General features: G+C 34.8%; 3 protein-coding genes across 4 annotated transcripts; 1 reads left to right on the top strand and 2 right to left on the bottom strand.

The window, feature by feature from the left end:
* Nucleotides 1-877: 877 nt before the first annotated feature.
* Nucleotides 878-3,890, bottom strand: LOC147297444 (PLATZ transcription factor family protein). The gene is made up of 4 exons (XM_086229346.1): nt 3,714-3,890; nt 2,093-2,167; nt 1,729-1,872; nt 878-1,219 (listed from the first exon to the last, which is right to left on the bottom strand). Exons 1-4 carry the CDS (start codon nt 3,888-3,890, stop codon nt 878-880), a joined length of 738 nt encoding a protein of 245 aa, XP_086085472.1.
* Nucleotides 3,891-7,764: 3,874 nt separating this feature from the next.
* LOC147297445 (thioredoxin O2, mitochondrial-like) lies at nt 7,765-10,212 on the bottom strand. 2 transcript variants are annotated; one of them, XM_086228712.1, is made up of 7 exons: nt 9,931-10,212; nt 9,783-9,848; nt 9,634-9,684; nt 9,452-9,531; nt 8,770-8,814; nt 8,522-8,616; nt 7,765-7,982 (listed from the first exon to the last, which is right to left on the bottom strand). In XM_086228712.1, the coding sequence occupies exons 1-7, from the start codon at nt 10,175-10,177 to the stop codon at nt 7,973-7,975; spliced, it is 594 nt and encodes a 197-aa protein (XP_086084838.1). In that variant the 5' UTR covers nt 10,178-10,212; the 3' UTR covers nt 7,765-7,972. The 2 variants fall into 2 exon arrangements, with proteins under 2 accessions (XP_086084838.1, XP_086084839.1); XM_086228713.1 differs by lacking the exon at nt 7,765-7,982 and having other exon boundaries at nt 8,518-8,616.
* A 5,094-nt stretch (nt 10,213-15,306) lies between these two features.
* Nucleotides 15,307-22,184, top strand: RAN1 (copper-exporting ATPase / responsive-to-antagonist 1 / copper-transporting ATPase (RAN1)). Its single transcript, XM_086239484.1, has 9 exons — nt 15,307-15,783; nt 17,059-17,670; nt 17,865-18,294; nt 18,465-18,790; nt 19,743-19,801; nt 19,915-20,257; nt 20,589-20,789; nt 20,880-21,137; nt 21,503-22,184. Exons 1-9 carry the CDS (start codon nt 15,469-15,471, stop codon nt 21,977-21,979), a joined length of 3,021 nt encoding a protein of 1,006 aa, XP_086095610.1. The 5' UTR covers nt 15,307-15,468; the 3' UTR covers nt 21,980-22,184.
* Nucleotides 22,185-23,734: the final 1,550 nt, after the last annotated feature.

Genomic DNA, 23,734 nt, shown 5'->3' on the forward strand with positions numbered 1-23,734 from the left:
AAAGAATCTAAGCCTAATTATCTCTAAATTTAATTGAGGGACCAATGAGAGACAACGTATTTAAAATTAGATTTTATTTAATAAATTATTATTGTGTTGAATTTACTAATTAAATATATTATTCTTTACTTGTCTCTCTAGCCATTTAAGTTTTTAATTAAGTGAATATTTTTAAAAACTTCTATGTTACAGATGCATGCATCCATTTTATTTCGTGTTAAGTCACGTGATAGAAAATGGCTAAGTCTGAGATATTGTGATATGGGAAATAGTTACATATTGTAACAATAAAAAGCAATGGCAACAAAAACAAAAATGAGAATCAGCCTGACCAAATACTCCAGAACGTACAAGAACTATATGCCAAAGTTAAGTACTCAAATTATATAGTATTCAAGTAATTCTCTGACTCCGAGAAAAAAGAAACACAGTAGTAGTAGCAGTACAATGCTAGCTAGCTTAAATCAAATTAATTAAGCAAATATATAATATATATATATTTATACCCGCAAGCTCCATTACCTTAGATACAAAATTGGTGGGATTTGAGAGCCCTACTAGCCCTAGCTAGCTTCAATGATATCAGTCTCTCTGAACCCACCTAAAGTCAGTAATGGAAATGCCCCATGCACATCCCAGTTAGAAAGAAAACAAAGTACCCCATAATCAATACTCAATACAAAGTTACAAGCAATAACCGTGCCATAACATTACACAGATTAATATATCTATATTAACCATGGACCAACCTTGGTATTAGTACCTAATTAATTAATAACACATTTCATATGGTGCATGCCAATAATTTAAGCCCTAGGATTATTATCATTATTCCTATTATTATTATTATTATTATTATTATTTCCAAAGATTTGTCTTAGGAAAGAGGAGCCCTCTGAGGAGCACCCTTTCTCCTGCTGCTAAGGGAGAGGACAATTCCCGGCAGGAATCCGGTGCCTTTCTTCTTGTTCTTCTTCGTCTTGAGGACCTCGGGTTCTTGTGACATTATTGAATCGCTAGTGGTCTCATTGGAGCATGACGAAGCTCTGTATGGCAATGGATCCTGTAGGATAGAGCTAGGCATCATCTGGCCATCATCATCGATCACCTCCGAACCATCCATGCGTAATCCTTCAAATTGAGAAATCGTGAAGTCGGATTCATCAAACCGGTAGAGTATGCCGGATAAATCTTCCCCTTGGTACACCATGTGATCAACCTGCAATACATTTTTGTTATATGTGCAAGTTTATGAGCTATGACACCAAAACAAATCAATACCATTATACCCTTATATTGTTGACCCATCTCAACTAATGCAAAAAGGGTACAATGGGTGTTTCTCCATGTCCAAAGAGATTAAATATCCAAAAAGAAGTCGATCATTCATGCATAATGGTTTCCATTTTAGACAATTTCACATAAAACCCAATGGTTAATATGTACTAGTAGCAATTGGCAGCAAACAAGCAGCATGAGCATTAATACACAGTTTTTGTCTTGTTCAAAAACTGAATAAATTAAGTATATATATATATATATATATATATATATGCAAATGGGGTTTTCTAATGTCTTGAGATTTTCATGGTTAAGCCATAAAGCAAAGATGCTTTCAAAGCAAGAAAGCCCATTTGAAGAAGCAGTACTGTGTCAGAAACTATGTAAAACCATTGCAAATAGGCAATTGGACAAAGAGAGAGAGAGAGAGAGAGAGATGAAATGGACCTTGCATGAGAGAGAACAAAAGTGGAATGGCTCTTGGAGAATCCTGTCACAAGTGAGGCAGATATTGGCAGAGCCCTGCTTGCAAGTCCTGGACTGTGGCCTCTGATTCAAGAATATCACTTTGGCACCGTTAATGGTGTAGGGCTGCAGCAGCCATATGAGGAATAGATTGGTTAACAGAAACAAAGAAATTGAAATTAAATCACAATTGTTGTGAGTCTTGTGACCCAACAATATTTCTCACAGTTCTTTCACCATCATCAACTCAAATACACGACAAAAAAAGCCAGAGAAAATAACAACACTAGCTTTTTCTCTTCTTTTCCTTTTGTTTTGTTTTCATTTGAAGTCAAAACTCAATTACCTGAATATAGGAACAGTCAATGAGCTTTTCAAGATCACCCAATCGAATCACATCATGGTACACATATCGTCTAACCTGTCACATGGAGCCCAAAAACTATCAATTGGCCACTGGTTTATAGCCACAAAAATGGTGATTGTTAACACCTCCCATTTAAGCATTTACCCCACAATTAATTAAATTACCCTTAAGACATCAAAGAAGATTAACAATCTTGAGGTAACTTTTCTTCAATATATGATGACACACAGTAATTAAGTTGAATTTATTAGCATAGTCCAACAAGTTTTAATTAACTTCTAAGTTCAAAACTTTTCCTTCCCAGATATAGTAACTTATTAAAGGAACAATATATTACCTCACCAGGTAATTACTTGGAAATTGAGGTGAAAAGGGTTGGCAACCAACCTTTCATGCAAGGAAAATAAATGAACTGAGCTGAAATTGATCAAGGGAGTGGGATCTTTTGTAGAATGAAACACTATATAGAAAATGAAATTGGGAAAATTCAGAAATCTTGGTCAAAGTTTCGCTTTCATTGAAAGCAACAGCTGAGGAACCTTTGCAGGGTGGAAATGGATAAAAAAGAAGGCTTCCATTAGTAGGAAAGAAACCAAATCGAAAAAAGTGGGAATCAAAGAGGGCATCATGAAACCTTTTTAGGAATACCATATATATATAATAAAATATATACATTGCAATTGCATGGAAGAGGACTAATAAATAAGACAAGTACTTTGGACGGATTCGAATAACAACAAGAATTATCATTTTTTTATACAGCCAAAATCAAGATCATTAAGAAGAGAAGAGAGTGCATAAGAAGATTCACTTAATTTACTGAAATGAAAGGGAGAAATTTGACAAAATTTTGAAAAGGGTATAATTGCATTCTCAAGTAAGAATTACAACATTTTAGTAAGAGATTTTGAAACAAGTTTCCATAGAGAAGCACAAAATACTAAGAGAGAAGTTCGGAGGATCAGAAATAATGCCAATTATTGGAGAGTAAGAAAGGAAATGATAGAAAGACCCCTAAAAATGAAGATCATGGGTAAAATTCATAGGAATGTCCTTTTTCACTGAGAGTTGATTAATTGTGTAAATATTCAAAGAGCCAAAGAAAAACTAAACCCCAGATTAAATAAAAAAAAAATAACACAATTGCAACTTGCAAGGTACATGTGCAGAGAAATTGAAAAGATCTTATAGATAACACAAATTCAAGCCATGGTACATAGCCGATCATGAATTCAAAGAAAAACCAAAGAGAAACAATTATGAAGTAGAGCAGACAGAGAATTGTACAGTAAAATTATAGAAGAATTCTGGAACACCCCAGAAAAAGGTATGCAGTTGAAAAATCCAAAAGAATTCCAAGGAATGAAGGGTGGCAAACTAGTAAAAAGAAAGTTTAGGCCAGAAGCAAATGGAAGAAATTAAGATACTAATTAACTTGGTGTGAAAATTATGTACAATTCAAAAGGGTAGCAAGAAATTAAAGATTTGAGGAAAATAAGGAACTATAGGTTGTACTATTAGTCTATTATACATGGTGGGTGGTGATGGTGTATAGTAGTGATCTGGTGGGTGATACATAGCAGATTAAGAGAGTGAGTACCTGAAGAAGAGGGTGAGAACGGTGAGAAGGGAGGCAGTGGGGGCAAATACTAAGGCAACAGTGCAAACAGAAAATGTTCTTCTCGTTCTTCCTGCGGTTCTCGTGGACCCCACACCCACCAAAGAATGTCTCAGCCATCAAGCCTTCTAGCCATGCAGGCTTATCACTCATCATCATGTTCATTTCCATACTACCACCACCTGATGAACCATCATATGCTTCTCTCACCATCCTCCTTCAATTTCTCTCCAGGAATCTCACTGAATATACTTTTGTTTAAAAGAGTGGTATTGGGATTCAGAGTGGTGTGGTGCTGGTGGTCTCTGTGTGATGAGAGGGCCTTTTAGCTATAGCTAGCAAGCCAATTAATAATATTTGAGTGAGTGTGTGAGTGAGTTTCTTTTTTTCTTTTTCTTTTTTTTTCCCCAAGTGGGTTTCAAAAACCCTAACCAAACTCGCTCTTTTATAGCACAGAGGAGGTTCCAGAATTATTGTCGTTTTTAGACAGAGAGAGAAGGAGAGAGAGGGGTTTGTGTTTTATTTGAGAAATAATGAAGAAAACCCAGAAAGAGAAAAGCTTTATTTTGAGAGAGAGAGAGAGAGAGAGAGAGAGAGAGAGAGAGAGAGAGAGAGAGAGAGAGATGAGCTGAGCTGAGCTGAGGTGTGGTGTGGTGTAGGGTGGGGGAGAGTGGAGTGGAGTTGATGGCGGGAAGACAGCCCACCAATGTGTACTTTCTCTGCACTGCAGACAGCAATACACTACGACACAATTCCTTTTTCTACAGTGAGCGCCTCCCTTATTACTATGTACCATGCCACTGTGTTGTGCATTGAGCACCCCAACCCTCAACCCTTTTTGCTTTTCTTTTCACCCTACTGCCTAAACCTGCTTTGCTCACCAAATTTTTACACCCCAAAAGGTTAATTTATCACCAAATTAAGTCAAAATTAATGTCAAGCTTCTTCAGTAAGCCAGTAACTTCACTTTCATCAGGAAAATAGTAATTCATGTTGAATATATATGTAGTATGTTGTTCAAACTTCAAAGTACGTTCAAACTCCCTTCATTTATCTTTCAAGTAATTTTGTATGAGTAAAGTAAACCCTTTTTTTGCTATGTTGCAATAATAGTAAGCTATGATTAAAAACAGTTCTGGTCATGTCTAATTTATTTCTTATCCATTATGGATCAAACCCAATTCTCCCCCTCAAATAGACTACTTGATCAAAACCATTCTTTTTTTTTTTTTTTTCCTTTTGTCTGACAGATTTTTAACTTTGGAACTATGAATTTTGTTCCATTAGGTTTTAATAGGGTTCCATTCTCTCTCCTCCAACAGAACCTTTCTTGCCCAATGACTAAGAAAAACAAAAAAAAGAAAAAGTTGCATTCAATATTATTTGAACACCATCATTATTATGATTGTGTATGTGTGTCTCTGGATGCCTCCTAAGTTTAGCCTTTTTTTGTTGCTAATGTCTCAAGTTTGGTACATACTGTAGGAGGATTAAGGTTTATGTGTAACTATTTTTCTTTTAAGTCACATCGAAGTCTGAATTTATCTTAATTCTAACTCAATATTGCCTCACCTACTTTAACTGTTTTTTTTAATCAAACTATGGCAATAAATTCAAATTTGAGATCTCGGTATTGAGGCAACCACTTTTAACTACTAAAACTACAAATCTCACAAAGTTCATTTATGTGTCATCAATTAAACTTCAGGAGATTAGCAACAACAAGAAGAAGAAAAAAGCAACACTTAGGAGTGCCCAGAATATGTACAGTGAAACGCAGAAACAAGTGAAAAGTACTGTGTGCTTATTAATAACAAATAATATGAAGACCATTGGTTGTTTTGTCTCTTTTAGCTGTAGGTACAATCGCACTACCTCGGTTAAAAAGCTTGTCATATGACCTACAGGTCCTTTACTTGTATTTATGTATACTTGGTGTGTCCTTTTTTTTTTCTTTTCTTGTTTTTATATGTAAATACATATACTTTTTTCAGGGTAAGGAACTAAGGATATATACTTGGCCTGTCTAATTTATCATTTTAAAAATTCATCGAATTGCTCAAAGAAATATTTTGTATGGTATTGAATGACTCAAAAACACCTAATTGTAGTCATGTTTGTCTACTAATTTTGGGAGGTGTGTCCCATTTGGAACCTACCCAAATGCTCTTAGTCATGCTGTATTACCAACTAAGCCTAACAGTGATTCAGGTGGGAGGGTCTCATTAAGGCCTTAAGGGAGAGAACATTCTTTAATTAATTGAAAATTACAACTATAAAGTATAAACACCAAATGAAAATGGGTTTATGGGAACTTGTATTTCATTATTAGAGGGTATTTATCCTTGCATCTCAAATCAGAGTTTGAATCTCTTTTCTCTCCGCATTTTATAGTCAATATGTAAGATGTTCATACATTGTTGTATGAAACAAGAAAATAAAGGAAGTGGAAAATAAAAACAACAAATGGAAATTATGCCTGCATTCTGCAAGTTCACCAGCTCCATAAAAAAAAAAAAATAAATAAAAAGAAACGATGGTGTAAAATTAGGCAGAGATGCACGTGGAAATGCAATGGACAACTAGCTTTCCAAAATATTCCCTAAAAGGCTAAAATAGTTAAATTAATATTTAAGAATAACACATTTAGATATTAAATAGTTTGAAATATTGAGGTTCATTCTCATTCAACAATAACATTTCATGGTCTCTTATAACTCTTATAGGCTTATAGCTAGTGGCTTAAGATTCCTATATTTTCTCAGGTTAAATCTTTAACTAATGTTCCGGGTGGGATGATTTTGAGGCTTTGAGCTGTGAAGTATTGGCATATCTCCTTAAATATTAACTATACATTGAAAAAGAATGAATCTTTGATCCATCATAATTCTTAAGTATCTTTTTACCCTCCCTCATCATTTGACACATTTTATTACACTTCATGTAGCATTGTGGCTTGTCCGCTTTATTTCTTTTCTACTTGATAATTCCTCACACTTCACCGGTACTTTCTCAAAATTATGATTCTATTTTTTTGATAAAAGGTGTCTTATGAGCGATTTAAAAAACTTGAGAAATTTACATATGATAGAGGAGTTTTAGATTATTTCAAACTTATGGTGGTTGTTCATGAAACTTCTACACTCGTATTTTCATAGTTTTTTGCTTCTCTAAGGAAGGAGAACACAAGATTTACACCCATAATTTAAGCATTAGATATAACTAGAATGTTATTTAGAGATTGGAGTAGTTCTCTTCTTATAAACTTCATAACACTTGGAAGATTTGGCATTTGTGCATTATAACAACAAAGACATATAGCAAGATATGGGCAAAATACGAAGACAAATATGGGATGTTTGAGCAAATTGAAAATTTGAATACTTATTATTAAAATATATTAATTTATTAGTATGTCCCAGCTGTGTCATGTCTTACACTTTTTTAGGTTTGTTTATGTCTGCTTGTTTGTATCATATCGTAGTTAATATCTTGTGTTTGCATAGTTGTTCCTATATTTACTTTGTTATGATGACATTCAGGATATTAAACCAATATTATTGCATCATACTATTACCAAAACAAATGAAGAAAGACTGTTCTTGATTATGTCTAATACTATGTCACGAGTGACGCACTACTTGGGTTCCATGTTCAAACCAAAACAGTATTCAAGGGTAGCTTGTAGCCTTGTACTTGTAGAAACCAGAAAAACAAAGAATTTTATTTTCAATTGATATCTCCTAAAAATGTAATTAGAGATTTTTGGGAGCAAAATGGTTCTTCCAGCACATCGTAGGAGCATAAGGATTTGAGTCCAGGGCCAGCTTGATATCTGGACTTGTTTTTAATAGCCCATATATGGAGCCCAACAATATGATTCTGTTATGCTTGTTATAAAACAATAGAATTAAGTAATTATCAAAAGACCTTTATATCCTCTTATATATATATTAAAATGCTTATAATTAACAAATATTGATTAGGGTTTTATGGAATAGAAAAATTCGATAAGAGTTGCAAAAGACCAAAATCATGGAAAGAGTAGTGTTAACTGTTAATAGTAGATAATTAAATATCACTTTTTAGTAGGTGGACGAAAGGCAAGCCAATCTGAAAAAGACAATCTTACAATCAGCTTGCTTCCATAAAACAAATAGTTTCATACTTTTATCTGTTGGCAGCTCCTTTCAGAATGATCACCTTGAATTCACGAGTCTTTCTGGGTTAATCATCTTCACTCAGTCCTGCCTGGAACACAAAACAATTACTCAGCCATAATTCCAAATCATACAACATAGACTAGAAACTATATATATATATTCACGTGTCTTTGTCTCTGTGTGTGAGAGAGAGAGCTCAGAGAGGGTGTAAAACAGCATTAATGCTTCTACTAACATGCAAAAGCATATCAAGCGAGTATGAATTATAGTTTCACAAACATGTCCAAGGATCTGAGGAAACGTATAGCGTTGGAAACCAGTTAAAAAACTTGAAGCTATAGAACATGAATAACCCTAATTTAACAGCATTATGATCCCCAAGTTACGTAACTACCACAAGGACACAAGAATAATGCAACACCTCTAAGTTACATAACTGCCACTTTTTTCATTGGCTATATTCAAAGAATAATCAGCACCAACTGTTTTTCGTTACACACACATGAAATGAAATTTCTATATTAGGGTTTAATATAAAATTGGGCAACATATACAGTTGATCACACTTGGAGAGAACTTGAACCATCAAAAACACTAATGAAGTAACCCAGTGACGAAAAGAATTACTTGTAGAGTTTTCCAAAAGTATCTTTCAAGCGTGCAACATCAGCACCGATAACTTCAGCTACCTTTTTCCCATTTTGAAAGAAATGGAATGTTGGCTGCAGAAAAATGCACAAATCAGCAAAGTAATTTTCCTTTGGCTAAAAGAAGGTGTATATGGCCAACATTCTAAAAACAAAGGTTGAACACATAAGCATTAGATTACTGGAGCTGAACGCACTGAAACAAAATAAAAGGATCAAACCATTTACCACAGACATAATATTCAGCTTGCCCAAAGTGCCTCCAAGGCCTTCCTATAGATGGAATAAGCAATGTTAGATCTACTAAATGAGGCATAACAAGAAATAATATCATAATTCTTCTACAAGCGGATGCATGTTGGAAAATAAAACAAATTACTACATGAGCAAGCAACTAATGCATATCATTATATATGCATTTGTTTTATCAGGCACCATGAATATCTTTTACCTAGAAGAGCACTTAGCTCAGATAAGCAAACAAGCATAGGATAAACCCTCTATAACTATCAAACAAATGAAGACTGTTGAATGCAATGCAAATATAGGTCAATATGCCATGACATCGTTGCTTTCTGGGATTTATTTTAAGTCCAATTTATATAGTATAAAGGGGAATTTGGACAGATTAAAAAATGGAAAAATATACAGTGAGAATTTTTCTTTTATTGGGTCATGGGATAATACTATGCCCTGGTTGCCACATAGTAGAAGTAAAAAACTGCTAAACTAATGTCGCCACAAACCATTTCAAAATGAAATAAATACAGTAATATATTAATCTTAAGACCCACTTCAGTTCTATTGACCTTAATCTTAAGATGGGATTCAAACAGTACACAATAAAACTAAAGTGGTTCCCCAAAAAACGGATCCAAGTTAAACAGAAGACTAGATTCGGGAGGCGCACCTCGTCAATGTCAACCTTATATGTTGTTACATGTGGGTATTGCTCACCCAATTCCCCAATAACTGGAGATATGAACCTGCCTGCACAACAAGAGTATACCAAAATTCAGTTGAAAATACATTAATAAGCACAATTTACTAAACAATGACTCCATTGATGAAAGTCAACTCTTAAGAACTTACAAGGCCCACACCAGACAGCAGTGAAGTAGAAAATTGCTTTCGAAGAGTCACCTATCTCAGTGAATTAAACAGAAAAATTTAAAATGGTATGAAATTATTGGGTTTCTTTAAAACCAAATAAATTTTGAAATAATAACAAGTAATTATACCTTGAGCTTTGCTAAGTGCGGTATTGAACTCATCCTCTGACTTGATGAGGACAATGTTTGATGGACCTGAATTGACCCATCTACTTATTTTACAGAGAAACCATAACAAGAAAAGCAGAGACAGAAATGAAAGAGAAAGAGGAAGCACCTGAGGGTGATGAAAAGGGTCGGTGTTGCAGAGAATGGAGGTTTGGGAAGTGAAGGGAATTGTTGGAGGAGGGTTTGGTAGTGGAAGGAGTTGTGTGTGGTGAAGATGGTGGAGTTGGGATTGAAGCTATGGTTTGGAAAGAATTAGAAGGAAGCTTATGAATATGATGATGATGAAGAAGAGCTGCGCAGACCTTGCTGCGATTGCCAAGCAATTGTCGTACCAAAACCTCTGAATTCCTCGCCATTTTCGCCTCTCAAGCTCTTGCTTCTTTGCGTAGGGGTTTAAGGGAAGCATAGAAATGGATATGGGCCTTCAAAAATACAAGAAGAGCCCACGACTTGAATGCGTAAATGGGCCACTAGTCACTAATGACTGTTGCGTGTAAGTAAATGGGCCGACTTGAATGTGTGAATGGGCCACTAGGCACTAATGAGTCTTCTTACATCTTTTTAGGAGTGGGTTGAGGAAGGTAATAATTAAATAGGAGGATCACGTAATCGTGTCATCCTCAAGGAATAATATTGAATATTGTGAATGCTCATAGACTTGGAATAAGTTCGGCAACGGATCACAAAATCTTATTGATCCTCTCTATTTAATGAATGAGGATTCCACTTTGAAATTCTCCTCCCTACACCTACCCTTCGAGTATATACTTCAACATGAATCGCACAAGAATAGATTGATATAATAGAAACCTCCAATAAAATGTCCATGTAAACAACTAGCTCGATATGGCTTCAAATTTTGTCTTTCCATCTTTAGCATAATCATGAATGGATTTTGGGTTAGTATCTTGACCACTACCAACCACTTAATAAGGAACATGATACATGAATATTCATTCTACATCATTTTCTTATGTCAAACAATTTAACATACTATGTTGAATTTGAGTGGTTAAAATAATAAAATCATGATTGAGCATACTTTTTTTTTTTAAAATATAAATGAAGAAATATTTGAACTTGGAATATCTTCTAATAAAGTAAATATAAACACTACTAAAGACTAATAATTAATTAATCTTAAACATACAATCTTGACTAGTAATCTCACAAATTAACACCAAACCGTAGAAGCCTAAAACCGAAGGTGCGGTATACCAAAACTTTCAGTTTTAATTGGTTTGGTTTGATTTTTCAAGGCCCAACATTATTTTTCAATCCCAAGCTTTTTAAAACATAGTGATTATTTTTTGAAAAGTGAGTTTATAATGTAAGTTTAAGACATTTTACATGATTGTATATGGTGCATACTACCATATAGATTAATTTTGTTCAAATTATATAATGTTATGCGTAAAAAATAATATATATTTAATTCATATAAGTAGTCGGTTTGATTTTGTTTAACCAGCGGTTTGGGATAACGAAACCATAACTAATCCAAAATTTACAATTTTGTTTGTTTTGCAAACCGTTCAATTAAAGAATATTAAAAAAAAATCTGATCCAAACCAAATCGTCGGTTCGGTTTGGATTGGTTTTTTAGTTTACCAGTTTGAATGCCCACCCTTGGTACTATATGGAATCAAAACCCAAGATGCCTTTGATTCTAGATTTGGTAATTAACGGACCACTAATGTAATCACAAGTCACAAGTTCATAACTAATGTTGGTCCAAAAAAATATGTTGGTCATAGACGTTGCACCAACTGCTTGTTTAGATCACCTGCTCACCTATTCACGAAACATACTTAAAGTTAAACCCTTTTGATAAGGACATCCCAAGTTTGTGTGTCCCAATCACCCAAACTGAAGATGGCATGGATTCGAAGCAATTGGGGTGGATGGATTTATTATTTTATCATATTAGGGATCACCTAATATTTCTACATGTGAAAATTACCATATCACCCTCATACCATAAAGTACAATTTGATCTTCCAAATTTGCTATGTTGGATGGTCATGGAAGATATTGGTTTGGGTGGAAGGATGAGGATATCCATTGTCGTTTTTTGCATGAGTTGTCTTATCCTGGTTAGTGTCCTAGTGGAACATTATTCATCCTGTCATAACTTTGTTTCTCTATCCGGTAAGTGGAAACAATGTCATATTTCCAATAAAAACTTTACTCTCACAAAATGGTTTTCCTGCTAAGATTTTTAACCTCATTGCAATCATCTCATGTCACTTTAATTAAGAAGATGAATTCTATTTTATAAAGTAATTGTTTTTAGTGTGAGTTTGGCAAACTCGACAAGTAAAAAAAAAAAAACTGTCACTCTTTAAAATTAGGTTGTGCATCTTTTAGTTAATCATGTGTTTATGCTTTAGGATTTTTAAATATGAATTGAAGATTACCTTATTAGATTATCTGATTCACTTGTAGTTGATACTAGCTAAATAAAGTACCACTTTTAGAAAAAATAAATAACTCAAGATGGGATTAAGAAAAGAGAGATAACAGACATGGAAGCTAGAGAAGAAAAGTGCAGCATTGCCCAATACAGCGACCTTAGGAGCTCAACTATAAGCGACCATGCATGAGTCCATGACTTAATTATATTGCTAAACTTCATTTAAGTTGTCTATTAAAAAACTTCATTTAATTTAAAGATATACAATATGATTATCAAAAAATTATAGTATGTGATTATGGCATCACGTATCACGTAATAAGTTAACATGGTGTTATTGTTCATAAATGAACAACTCACATGTTTGTTGCTTCATTTTCTCACACTCAAAATTTTTTTAAGATTCACACTTTTTTATGTTTGTTATTTTAATTTATAATTTTTATCGAATGAGTTCGAATTGTCTAAAGTTTCATATTATAATTTATATTTCATAGGAAAAAAACATAAAATGCATCTAACCAAATGCTACCATGCATTTTTATTATGTCGCTTATTGTACACAACTCAAAAACATTGCGGAAAAAGGTTATGAACTAAAACTAAAAATTTACAAACCTTAATTTTCTGTGCAAGCATTAATATGCACCGCAGATTAAGTCTAGTCAAAGCATCCTACGGTTGCCATGTCCGCTGCAAGCCTGCAACTTAGAGACAAACGTCGGGCTTTCTCGTCATAACCAACGCGACCTCCCAAACAAGTCACTCGTAGTTCCGAAAATACCCTTTCTTACGAGTCTACATTTCCGTTTTCTTTCTTAGGTGAGAAAGTCCACATCTCATTTTCTTGTTTAGTTCTTTTTGCCTTTTTTTTTTTGTTTATTTATTTCCTTTCGAAACTTTGGTGCCATCTTTTCTTTTGGACCAACTTGACATTAAATAATAACACGTTTTCTGCTGATTGTTAGCAAAACACGTTTCCGATGACAAATTCAGTTTTAACTTCACATTTCTCACTCCTCCCAAGATGAATTAGAAAATAAAATTAATATAAAATTAAATAAAATGGTATAAAAGCACGTGCCTAAAAATTGAGACCAAACTCTCATTCAGTTTACTTTAAAAAAATAAAAAGTTGGATTAAATACAAAAATAATTTATGAACTTTACAATGAATTTCAATTTAGTCACAATTTGATCAACGAACTTTTCAAGTTGTATTAAAATAGTATAAACGTTAATTTTCAACAAAAAAATTAACAAAAACTAGTCATGTGCATAGCAAGTGACCACATTTTTAGGGGCATTTCAGTCCGTTCATCACATTTTCATATAACCAATTCCATTAATTTTCAGATAGAAGTTAACGTTTATACTGTTTTATTACAATTTGAAAAATTTGTAAACCAAATTAATATTTTTTTTAGTTAATAAATTAATTAAAAATTGATATAAATTTCATAGATCATTTTTGTAATTAACCTTAAAAAATTAAACATTTAGTTTGGTCATGACTGACTTGGCTATCAATCATGACATTTTGATGTTGAAAGGAAGATGGCCAAGCTATAAATGAAACGTTTGACCAGTGAGATTTGCGATTTAATATCTTAATTTAAATGGACACTTAACTTGAAGTTTAATAAACTCTGAAGGTTAAATTTGGTTTACTTGGGATGAAAACATATTTAGTTGTTTTTATTTTATGATGAAAAAAAATACGAACTGACTATAATGTACATATGGTAATTATATAATAATGTTTTGCTAAAATTCTCTGGACATGACTTAACCCTAAAATTAATTCAAACTCATTATTTTACTCAGACAAATCTGTTTATAGCTTTCTTAAATTTGATAATTTTGTTCATAAAATACATGCAGAATTTGTACTAAATGATTATCTTTACCTTCTGAACTTTTTGTCTTTTGTATTAAACATATATTACACTTTCTTAATTTAAAATCTCCAATGCTATAGTCTTAGCCTATAGATTCCTGTTAAGTATTTTATTTTGACGAGTACGAGACTACGAGTATAATGAATCTAAGGAATAAATTAATAATATAAGAAAGGGGCACAAATGTCAAGAAGGCAATGGAAGTTCCATTTTGTTTTTTCAATTTTTGAGATGACAATTGAGTGGTGTCATATATATTTCCCCCATAAAAAGGTCACAAAAGCCAAATCATTAGTGTTTTTCTGGCTAATAAAAGTTGAATAATTGCTAATGAAAAAGGTTTAGAATATGCCTATCAGAAACAACTCTTCCATATACATGCATTTGAGAAAGCATAATTCATTACCGTGAAAAAGAATACTACATTACTAGCAAACAAAAGAACTCATAATCACCATTATAAGAAAAAAAAACATAATCATACCTTCTTTTATCAATAAGTATGATATGTTATATTATCCAAATTATTAATTTTAACCACTCATCTAGTGATTTTTTTTTTGCATGTGCAATAAAAATTGATAGTTCAATAATTTATTGTACAACAATCTAATATGTTATGATATGAGATTATTAATATGAATAGAAAAAGACTTACCTGCAATGTAGGTATGCCACCTGCTATCCCTTTTCCCATTCTCTCTCTATCTCTCTCATTTTATTTCTCTTACTCTCTTTCTTTCTCTTTTTGTCTTTCTTTAATTGGGATAACATCTGTTATTGTCCCTGTTATAAGGACATGTAAATTATTCTCATATGAATAACTAATAAAAGGAATTTTGATGTTAATATTTAGTATTATATATTTAGTATGTTATATTGTTACCAAACTTTTAATCTGAACAATCGAGGTTGATAATTTGATAGTTACTTTCAGACACGTTTTATGAATTTATGGCTTCTGCCTATTTGGTCTTAACCAATACACGCGCCAAATGGCCGACTCCACCTCCTTTGTGTAGTACAAAAACTACAAAAACCACGCAGTACAACCCCAGTGGGGCCCGTACCTAACCCCATTTGTAATAACCGACAACCTCCAGGGGCAAAACCGGAAACAACTCACCATCCCTCCCTACCAGCTGAGGTAATACTTTAGTTAAAAAATTGCTGTCTCACCATCTCCCTCGGAGAAGCCTCCTCTTCCTTTCTCTCTCTAGAAAAAAAGTCGTTGTTTTCCTTTCTCTCTCTACAAAGGAAGGCAATTCGGCAATTCGCTCCATATTTTTGTATAAATTGCTCCGTTTGATAATCGGCTCGGTACCTTCCAATGGCGCCGAGTCTGAGAGACCTCCAGCTCACACAAGTTTCACCTCGGAAGTCGTCGGCACTCGTGGCAGCCGCCGGCGACGACCACGGCGGCGACCTCGAGGACGTCAGGCTCCTGGATTCTTATGAAAATTCAGAGGGAGATGACGAACAGGGGACTACGAAGAAGGTTCAAGTCAGAATCTCTGGCATGACCTGTGCTGCTTGCTCTAATTCTGTGGAGGGAGCTCTCAGAAGCGTCAGTGGGGTTCTCAGCGCTTCCGTGGCCTTGCTTCAGAACAAGGCCGATGTGGTTTTTGATCCCAGATTGGTCAAGGTTGGTCAATTCTAGCTTTTGGTTGAGTTTGTGTGTGTTGGAATTGTGGTTTGGGTTCTGGATGTTTGTTTGTCCGTGATTTGGACAATGGGTTTGTGTTAGTTTTTGAAAATTTTGAGCCTTATTAGTTTTTTTTGGAGTTTTGAAGTATGGGGCTGGTCCTAGTTGCTTAGTATTATCATTGTTTCAAATTTGGTTTATATTCATTTTAGTGTTGATTTTAAGATGGATTGGATCATGGGTCAGTGTCGAGTTTCCTAAGTTGTTTTGGTGCTTTAGTTCCTAAGTATTACCCTGGCTTACGTATAATCCTGGGATCATGTTTTGGTTTATGGTGAACTGGATCATGATTAAGGGTGAATTATTTGGTAATTACAGCTGTGTGTAATTTAATTATGTCGAAATTCTGCATTACATTTTTACTTTATATACTTAGTGCTGCAATCATGATAGGAATTAGGCTGAAGTGACAGATTAGTCCTCCACAGTCCACACTCCCTCTTTAATAATGGGATATCTGGTTTCGATCTCTATTTCTTTCTCTCTCTCCAATTTACTTTTGGTGTGACTCAAATTTATATATTTTCGGATGGTCTATAATGGTGCATTGTGACCATAAATTGAGGTTTTTTATTATTTTTTTTATGGTACAATTTCTTTTATTTTTTTTTTCCTAAGGATGACTGAGATCTAACATATCCCCAATTTGGGAGGCAGTCATACACAACTGGTTCAGATATCTAGAAGTAGATAGAGGAAGTAATAGTTTTAGTCTACTTTTAGAAAATAAAAATAATGTAAAGGTGTTGTCAATCCAAATAATGTAAGAGACCTGCATTTGGATCAGTATACATATATATAATTTTTTTTTTTGAGAAGATACATTTGGATCAGTATTGAAAGCAGAGAAGCTGCTGATACCATGCCATTAGCGAGATGCTTCTTGCTTGAAGATTTCTCATGTATAATGTATAATGTGCAAACTTACTCTCCGAAACTCTCTTTGATCCTCTGTAATTTTACTTCAATAATTAAGGCCCCTTTCATATTTGCACTTTCACTAACATATGATTTGGCATAAATATCGGGATGTCCAGTGCATATGCCTCTCAAAAGACACATTTTGGCTCTTTTTTGCTTTTCTGATCTGAACCTTCTTCATCCTGTGTTGATTGCTTGAGGGGATAACCTTGATTGTATACTGCTTACCAGCTTGGTATCGGGAAGTGGGGGGGTTTTATAGTTACTGAGATACTTTTAGCTCTTTCAATTCAGGATGAAGACATCAAGAATGCAATTGAAGATGCTGGGTTTGATGCAGAGGTCATACCTGAGCCCATTACAAATGGAATGCCACATGGAACCCTGTTGGGTCAGTTCTCAATAGGAGGTATGACATGTGCAGCCTGTGTGAACTCCGTTGAAGGTATTCTGAGAGGGCTTCCAGGAATCAAAAGAGCTGTAGTAGCCTTGGCTACTTCATTAGGGGAAGTGGAGTATGATCCTACAGTAATTAGTAAAGATGATATAGTCAATGCCATTGAAGATGCTGGTTTTGAAGGATCACTTGTACAGAGTAGTGAGCAGGATAAAATCATACTGGGAGTTGCTGGCATATTAAGTGAGATGGATGTTCAGTTTTTAGAAGCCATAATTAGCAACTTGAAAGGGGTGAGGCAGTTTCGTTTTGACAGGATTTCAAGAGAACTTGAAGTCCACTTTGATACTGAAGTTGTCACTTCCAGATCCTTGGTTGATGGGATTGAGGGGGCAAGCAATGGGAAGTTTAAACTACAAGTGGCGAACCCTTATACAAGAATGACTTCTAAAGATGTTGATGAAGCCTCAAATATGTTTCGACTTTTCATTTCCAGTCTGTTTCTCAGTGTGAGTACCTTTGCTTCTCAACATACATATTGCTATGTTATATGTTATATGTCATATCCTTAACCTTATTATATTTTTTTTCTTCTTCCTCTTCATTTTTCTCGCTTTTCTTTATATTATATTTTCATGATATTATTGTAATTATATATATATTTTTTGAAATTTATTAACGATATTCAATGAATTGGTGCTAGATTCCCATCTTTCTTATTCGAGTAGTTTGTCCTCGCATTCCACTTTTGTATTCATTATTGCTCTGGAGATGTGGGCCGTTCGAAATGGGTGATTGGTTGAAGTGGGCATTGGTGAGTGTTGTTCAATTTGGTGTCGGGAAGCGCTTCTACATTGCAGCTGCCAGAGCTCTACGAAACGGTTCAACTAACATGGATGTTTTGGTTGCATTGGGAACTTCGGCCTCTTACTTCTACTCTGTTTGTGCACTTCTATATGGTGCAGTCACTGGGTTCTGGTCTCCGACATACTTTGAAACAAGTGCCATGCTAATAACATTTGTACTATTGGGGAAGTATCTGGAGTGCCTTGCAAAAGGAAAAACATCAGATGCCATCAAGAAGTTGATAGAACTTACTCCGGCTACAGCATTGTTGCTTGTCAAAGATAAAGGTACATTGTTCTGTTTGGTTTGTTTTTACTTTTTTTTTTCACCCTCAAGATTTCCTTTTCCTTTATTTTAATATCTGATATAATCATCATTTTTATCAAAATTAAAGTTAATGCTGAATTGAAATATAACTTCTGGATAACTGGCTAGTCTTGATTATATTGGTTATTAGGTGGGAGATGTATTGGAGAAAGGGAAATTGATGCCTTGCTAATTCAGTCTGGAGATGTGTTAAAAGTTCTTCCGGGTACAAAAGTTCCTGCTGATGGTATGGTTGTGTGGGGCTCAAGTTATGTCAATGAGAGTATGGTGACTGGTGAAGCTATACCTGTTTCAAAGGAAGTTGATTCATCGGTAATTGGAGGAACGATAAATTTACATGGTGCCCTTCACGTACAAGTTACAAAAATTGGATCTGATACAGTTTTAAGTCAGATAATTAATTTGGTCGAGACTGCTCAGATGTCCAAAGCTCCTATTCAGAAATTTGCTGATTTTGTAAGTGCCATGAATGTAGTTTTTCAATTAATTTGATTTTGTGCTATTTCTATGCTATATGATTATCATTTGAAGAGTATTTTGGAATTTTATAGTTAATATGTATTTTTTTCCCTCTGGAAAACAATTGCAGACAAGGTTGCTTGAGAGTTCTCAGCATTATTAAACTCAGCCAACAGAATTATGATAAAGAAAAATGTTTACACTGTGGTTTTTCAACGTGCTTCATTCCTTGAAGTTTATAAAATTGTCTACCTAACTTGTTACGTTTGCTGTTGTAGACTAGAATTCAAGTTACATTTTAGTAAGTATCATGAGAACACAATTTAAACTTTTTTCTTTCTGCGAGAACCTTCAGAAGTCTAGGATGAGAAATACTTGATTGTGTATATAGTCTAGGCTGCCTATATTTGCCTGTCTAGTATTGTTGCTTGCACATTGTCCCATTTGCTATCGGGGTTTATCTTATATTGTATTTAAAGAAATACTTTCAACTGGATAACACATTGTTTGGTGCGTGCTGTTATGTTAACAAACTTGACTCAGAAGAAGGCGTATATCATCAATGAGTCAGTAGTCTTCTTTCAGTGAAAGTCAAGCTTTCTTGTTACCTCTTGCCCTTTGGTTATGTTTATGCCAAACACAACTGTAGCTTCAAGGTGCTCTTTAATTTGGAAGAAAGGACATTTTTTAACTTCAACTACTTCAAAAAGTTTTTATAGGTCAGCTTCATGCTGTTGAGTTTAACAGACATGAGCAAAGGGCAAAGCAAATTCAGTGCCAATGACAAATTACTAAGTCACCCTTTATAGTTTGTCCTCTCCTTATTTTCACTCAAACTAACTCAGTAGCAGTTCCTAAAATTATGATCTGCAGTCGTAAATGTCTCTGCTAACTTCTATAAATTTAAAATTGAGTACAATTAATGTCTTACATATCTTCGTGACTGCAGGTTGCAAGCATTTTTGTTCCTACTGTAGTTGCAATGGCATTGTTGACATTATTGGTTTGGTAAGTTTACAGTATTTATTACGATCTTTTCACATAATCAGTACATTTGTAAGTTGTTAGAATCTTTTTTTTCCTGCTATTCATAGCTTATATCTTTCATTGATTGGCTGTAGGTATGCTGCTGGAGCCTTTGGAGCTTACCCAGAACAGTGGCTCCCTAAAAATGGAAATCACTTTGTTTTCGCCCTTATGTTTTCCATATCAGTTGTGGTGATTGCATGTCCCTGTGCACTTGGCTTGGCAACACCAACTGCTGTCATGGTTGCAACAGGGGTTGGGGCTAATAATGGTGTGCTGATAAAAGGAGGAGATGCTTTGGAAAGAGCTCAAAAAGTGAAGTATGTGATATTTGATAAAACAGGTACCCTGACCCAGGGAAAAGCTCAAGTTACTACTATAAAAGTTTTCACAGGAATGGATCGTGGAGAATTTCTTAAATTGGTGGCTTCTGTGGAGGTAACTTTCTATTTCCTGACTAGTTTCCACTTTTTTCTTCCTGTTCATTTCTACATTCTTGTTGTCCCCTTTCTAGATTTAAACTTTGGTGCTGTAAGAACTCCAGAGAAACCTCCCTATTATTTTTTTTTTCTTTTCATCTTTTTGTTCAGTGATCTTTCTAGCAGTGTAGCACCCCTTTCTCTGTCTTTGTTCCTGAAAAGGGACATTGTTACATGCTTTAATTTTTGTTATGCTTAATTATATCAAATATTAAGTTGCAGAAAGGTGACAACTATTTGCATCTCTATATATTTTCTAAATTTTCCTGCTCTCCTTTGCATTGGCACAGGCTAGCAGCGAACACCCACTGGCAAAAGCAATATTGGAATATGCACGCCATTTTCACTTCTTTGACGAGTCGTCTGTTACCAATGATGCACCAAAAGAAAGCAAAGAGCCCACAATCTCTGGATGGCTTTTTGATGTCTCAGAGTTCTCTGCTTTGCCAGGAAGAGGTGTCCAATGCTTTATAGATGGAAAACTTACTCTGGTGAGTTCTGAATTCCCATATGGCTTCCATTTTGGTATATCTGCTTCACCCATCTGAGGTTGCTTATGGGAGGTATTGTATCCTGAACAGGTTGGTAACAGGAAGTTGATGACTGAAAGTGGAATCGACATTCCTATCCATGTAGAGAACTTTGTAGTAGAGCTGGAAGAAAGTGCAAAGACAGGCATACTTGTTGCATATGATGGCAATTTAATTGGTGTTTTGGGGGTTGCAGACCCACTAAAAAGAGAAGCTGCCGTAGTCATAGAGGGACTTGGTAAGATGGGTGTCATACCAGTCATGGTTACAGGGGATAATTGGAGGACGGCACAGGCTGTTGCTAAGGAGGTTTGTATATACCTGTTTATCAATTATTCAAACCCAATCCTCGTAATCTTTACTGAGAAAAGATGTGTAACTTTGGATTTCATTTTAAGTTACTTTTTATTCATTAAGTTTTGCCTGAAATCACGTTGAAAATTAAGTGTTCATATAAATTGATAGTTTGAGAACAAGTTGATTTTAAGCAGGTCTGAAATTTCTTTTAAAATTAGTTTAATAATGATTTGGTAACATTAAGTCATATGGTTTCTGAGTTCTTTGTTCTCTTCCTGCAACCATTTAATGGCTCCTTATGGTTCAACTACAAATGATATAATCAGTTTTGGTTGCATAGAAATTGACTTTCATGTGAAAATTATATTGTTGGGCAGGTTGGCATTCAAGATGTGAGAGCAGAGGTAATGCCGGCTGGAAAAGCGGACGTCATTCATTCATTCCAAAAAGATGGAAGCATAGTTGCAATGGTTGGTGATGGAATCAACGACTCTCCTGCCTTAGCTGCTGCTGATGTTGGTATGGCAATTGGGGCAGGGACGGATATTGCAATTGAAGCAGCCGACTATGTATTGATGAGAAATAACTTGGAAGATGTAATCACAGCCATCGATCTCTCAAGGAAGACCTTTTCTCGTATTCGATTGAATTATGTGTTTGCCATGGCGTACAATGTGATTGCAATACCTATTGCCGCAGGGGTTTTCTATCCTTCACTGGGGATCATGTTACCACCATGGGCAGCTGGTGCATGCATGGCTATGTCATCTGTTAGTGTTGTATGCTCATCCTTGCTCCTTAGGAGATACAGAAAACCCAGACTTACAACCATACTGCAAATAGTTGTAGAGTAGAAAGAGAAAAAATGAAAAGAAAAATGTTCAGCTTTGTAGGAAGGAAACTGAAATAGGATAAATGGAGTTCAAATGGAACTTTATCCCAATTTTGTGAATTTCTGTTTTTCTTTTCTCTTTCGCCTTATTTGCGATGGGGTGTAATTTGATCTGCTCATTCAGTGTAAATGCCACATGTATAATAATTTCCTCCTCTTTGTTTTGATTTTTATATTCTTTTTGGCCAAGATTAAATGTTTTACTCTGTGTATGAGGTTTGCTTAGGAGCTTTGGTCACACGCATGGGCGGTTGTTCACCGTTGATGCATGTGGACCCTCCGCTGTGTTCACAATATACCTTATTAGCAACAGAAAAATTGAAGCAAAGGAAATAAAAGAAGAATGACACACCAGTACAAATATTTGCTTCTTAATTATCTAATGGTGTTGTATAAGTGAGAAAGAACAAAGGAGCTAATTGATTTTGTTCTTCTACATGAAAGTCGTAACCTAAGTGTCATTATCTTTAAGTCAGATGGCATTATTCTTCCTTTTCTGTACCAATGGAAAATGGCAGGAATATTTCGACTCTGCTCCCTATTTGGTCAAGGGTTTACACTTTACACGACAGCAGACTGAGCCCTTTTGTGGGTTCTAATTCTATTATCAGGCCCCAATGTTGTGTAGTCAGCAAGAAATTAAGATAAAAGAAAAAAGAGCAGAAGGGTTTGTATATGGCAAACGTTCAAATCAGTCTTGGTTGGTTTCTAGCAGATTAATCAACTAATTCCCAGCTCATAGGTGACGCAATGACCTAGTCAAAAGACTCAAAACTAAGAAAAACAGAGTGGTTGGTCAAAAAATCCTTGATCAGCATATGGGTTTGAAAGAATAAAGATTGTCTGTCATTATTTTCTGTAAGGGTAATAATTGTTTCAAATTGTCCATCTTGGAGACTTTGACCCAATATAATCGGGGAGCCTTGTCATCATCCACCACCTAGTACATATATGTTCATGTACATCTTAATTAGCTAGTGATCAGCAGCATAATACTTGTACTTGTTTCACACACGTACATCTAGTTATTAGGAGCTGCATGAAGGAAAAGACAAAGCATATATAATACATAAAATTATACATTTTAAATGAAAGAAAGACTGGTACAGTACAGTCATATATACTGAATGGCAACACATACATATATAATAAAAATTACTTGTTCAACTTTCTCAACTTAATGATCACATTCTTTATAGTGGCTCATAAAAAGAGAAACCATAAGTAAAACAACATTGAAAGCAGAAATTAAAGAAGCAAATTCCAATAACATAGAAAACAACGTACCATAAAATTTTCCTGCACTTTCTCTTCTTCTTTGCTGGTCTTTTTCCCTAGTGAGTTGTTGAAGAACAGAATAAGCCTTAGAATATGTTCCTCATAGTGATAGCTATATGGGTTTTATACCACTAAGCCAAGGCCAAGACCTGTGCCTGTTGGCTGTTGCTAGCTGGCTGTGACAGTTTAGTTTAAGGAATTACATCTTCTACCAAAAAGAAAAAGAAGAAGCACAAGAAACGACACCGTTGGCACATCAGGATCGGATTACACAAATGGCCTCTTTAACATCCAAACGACACAGGACACAAGTGATAACGATTGATTTCTTTTCAACAAAAGAAAAAGACATGAGAAATGTTCAAAGGATCTGGAGTATAATTCTTTTTGGTCAAACAGCACATGTATTAAACTTGCCTTACAAGCCAATCCTAGTGAC

This window comes from Dryas octopetala, chromosome 1, assembly GCF_963921425.1.
Source record: "Dryas octopetala chromosome 1, drDryOcto1.1, whole genome shotgun sequence".
Classification (NCBI taxonomy): Eukaryota; Viridiplantae; Streptophyta; class Magnoliopsida; order Rosales; family Rosaceae; genus Dryas; species Dryas octopetala.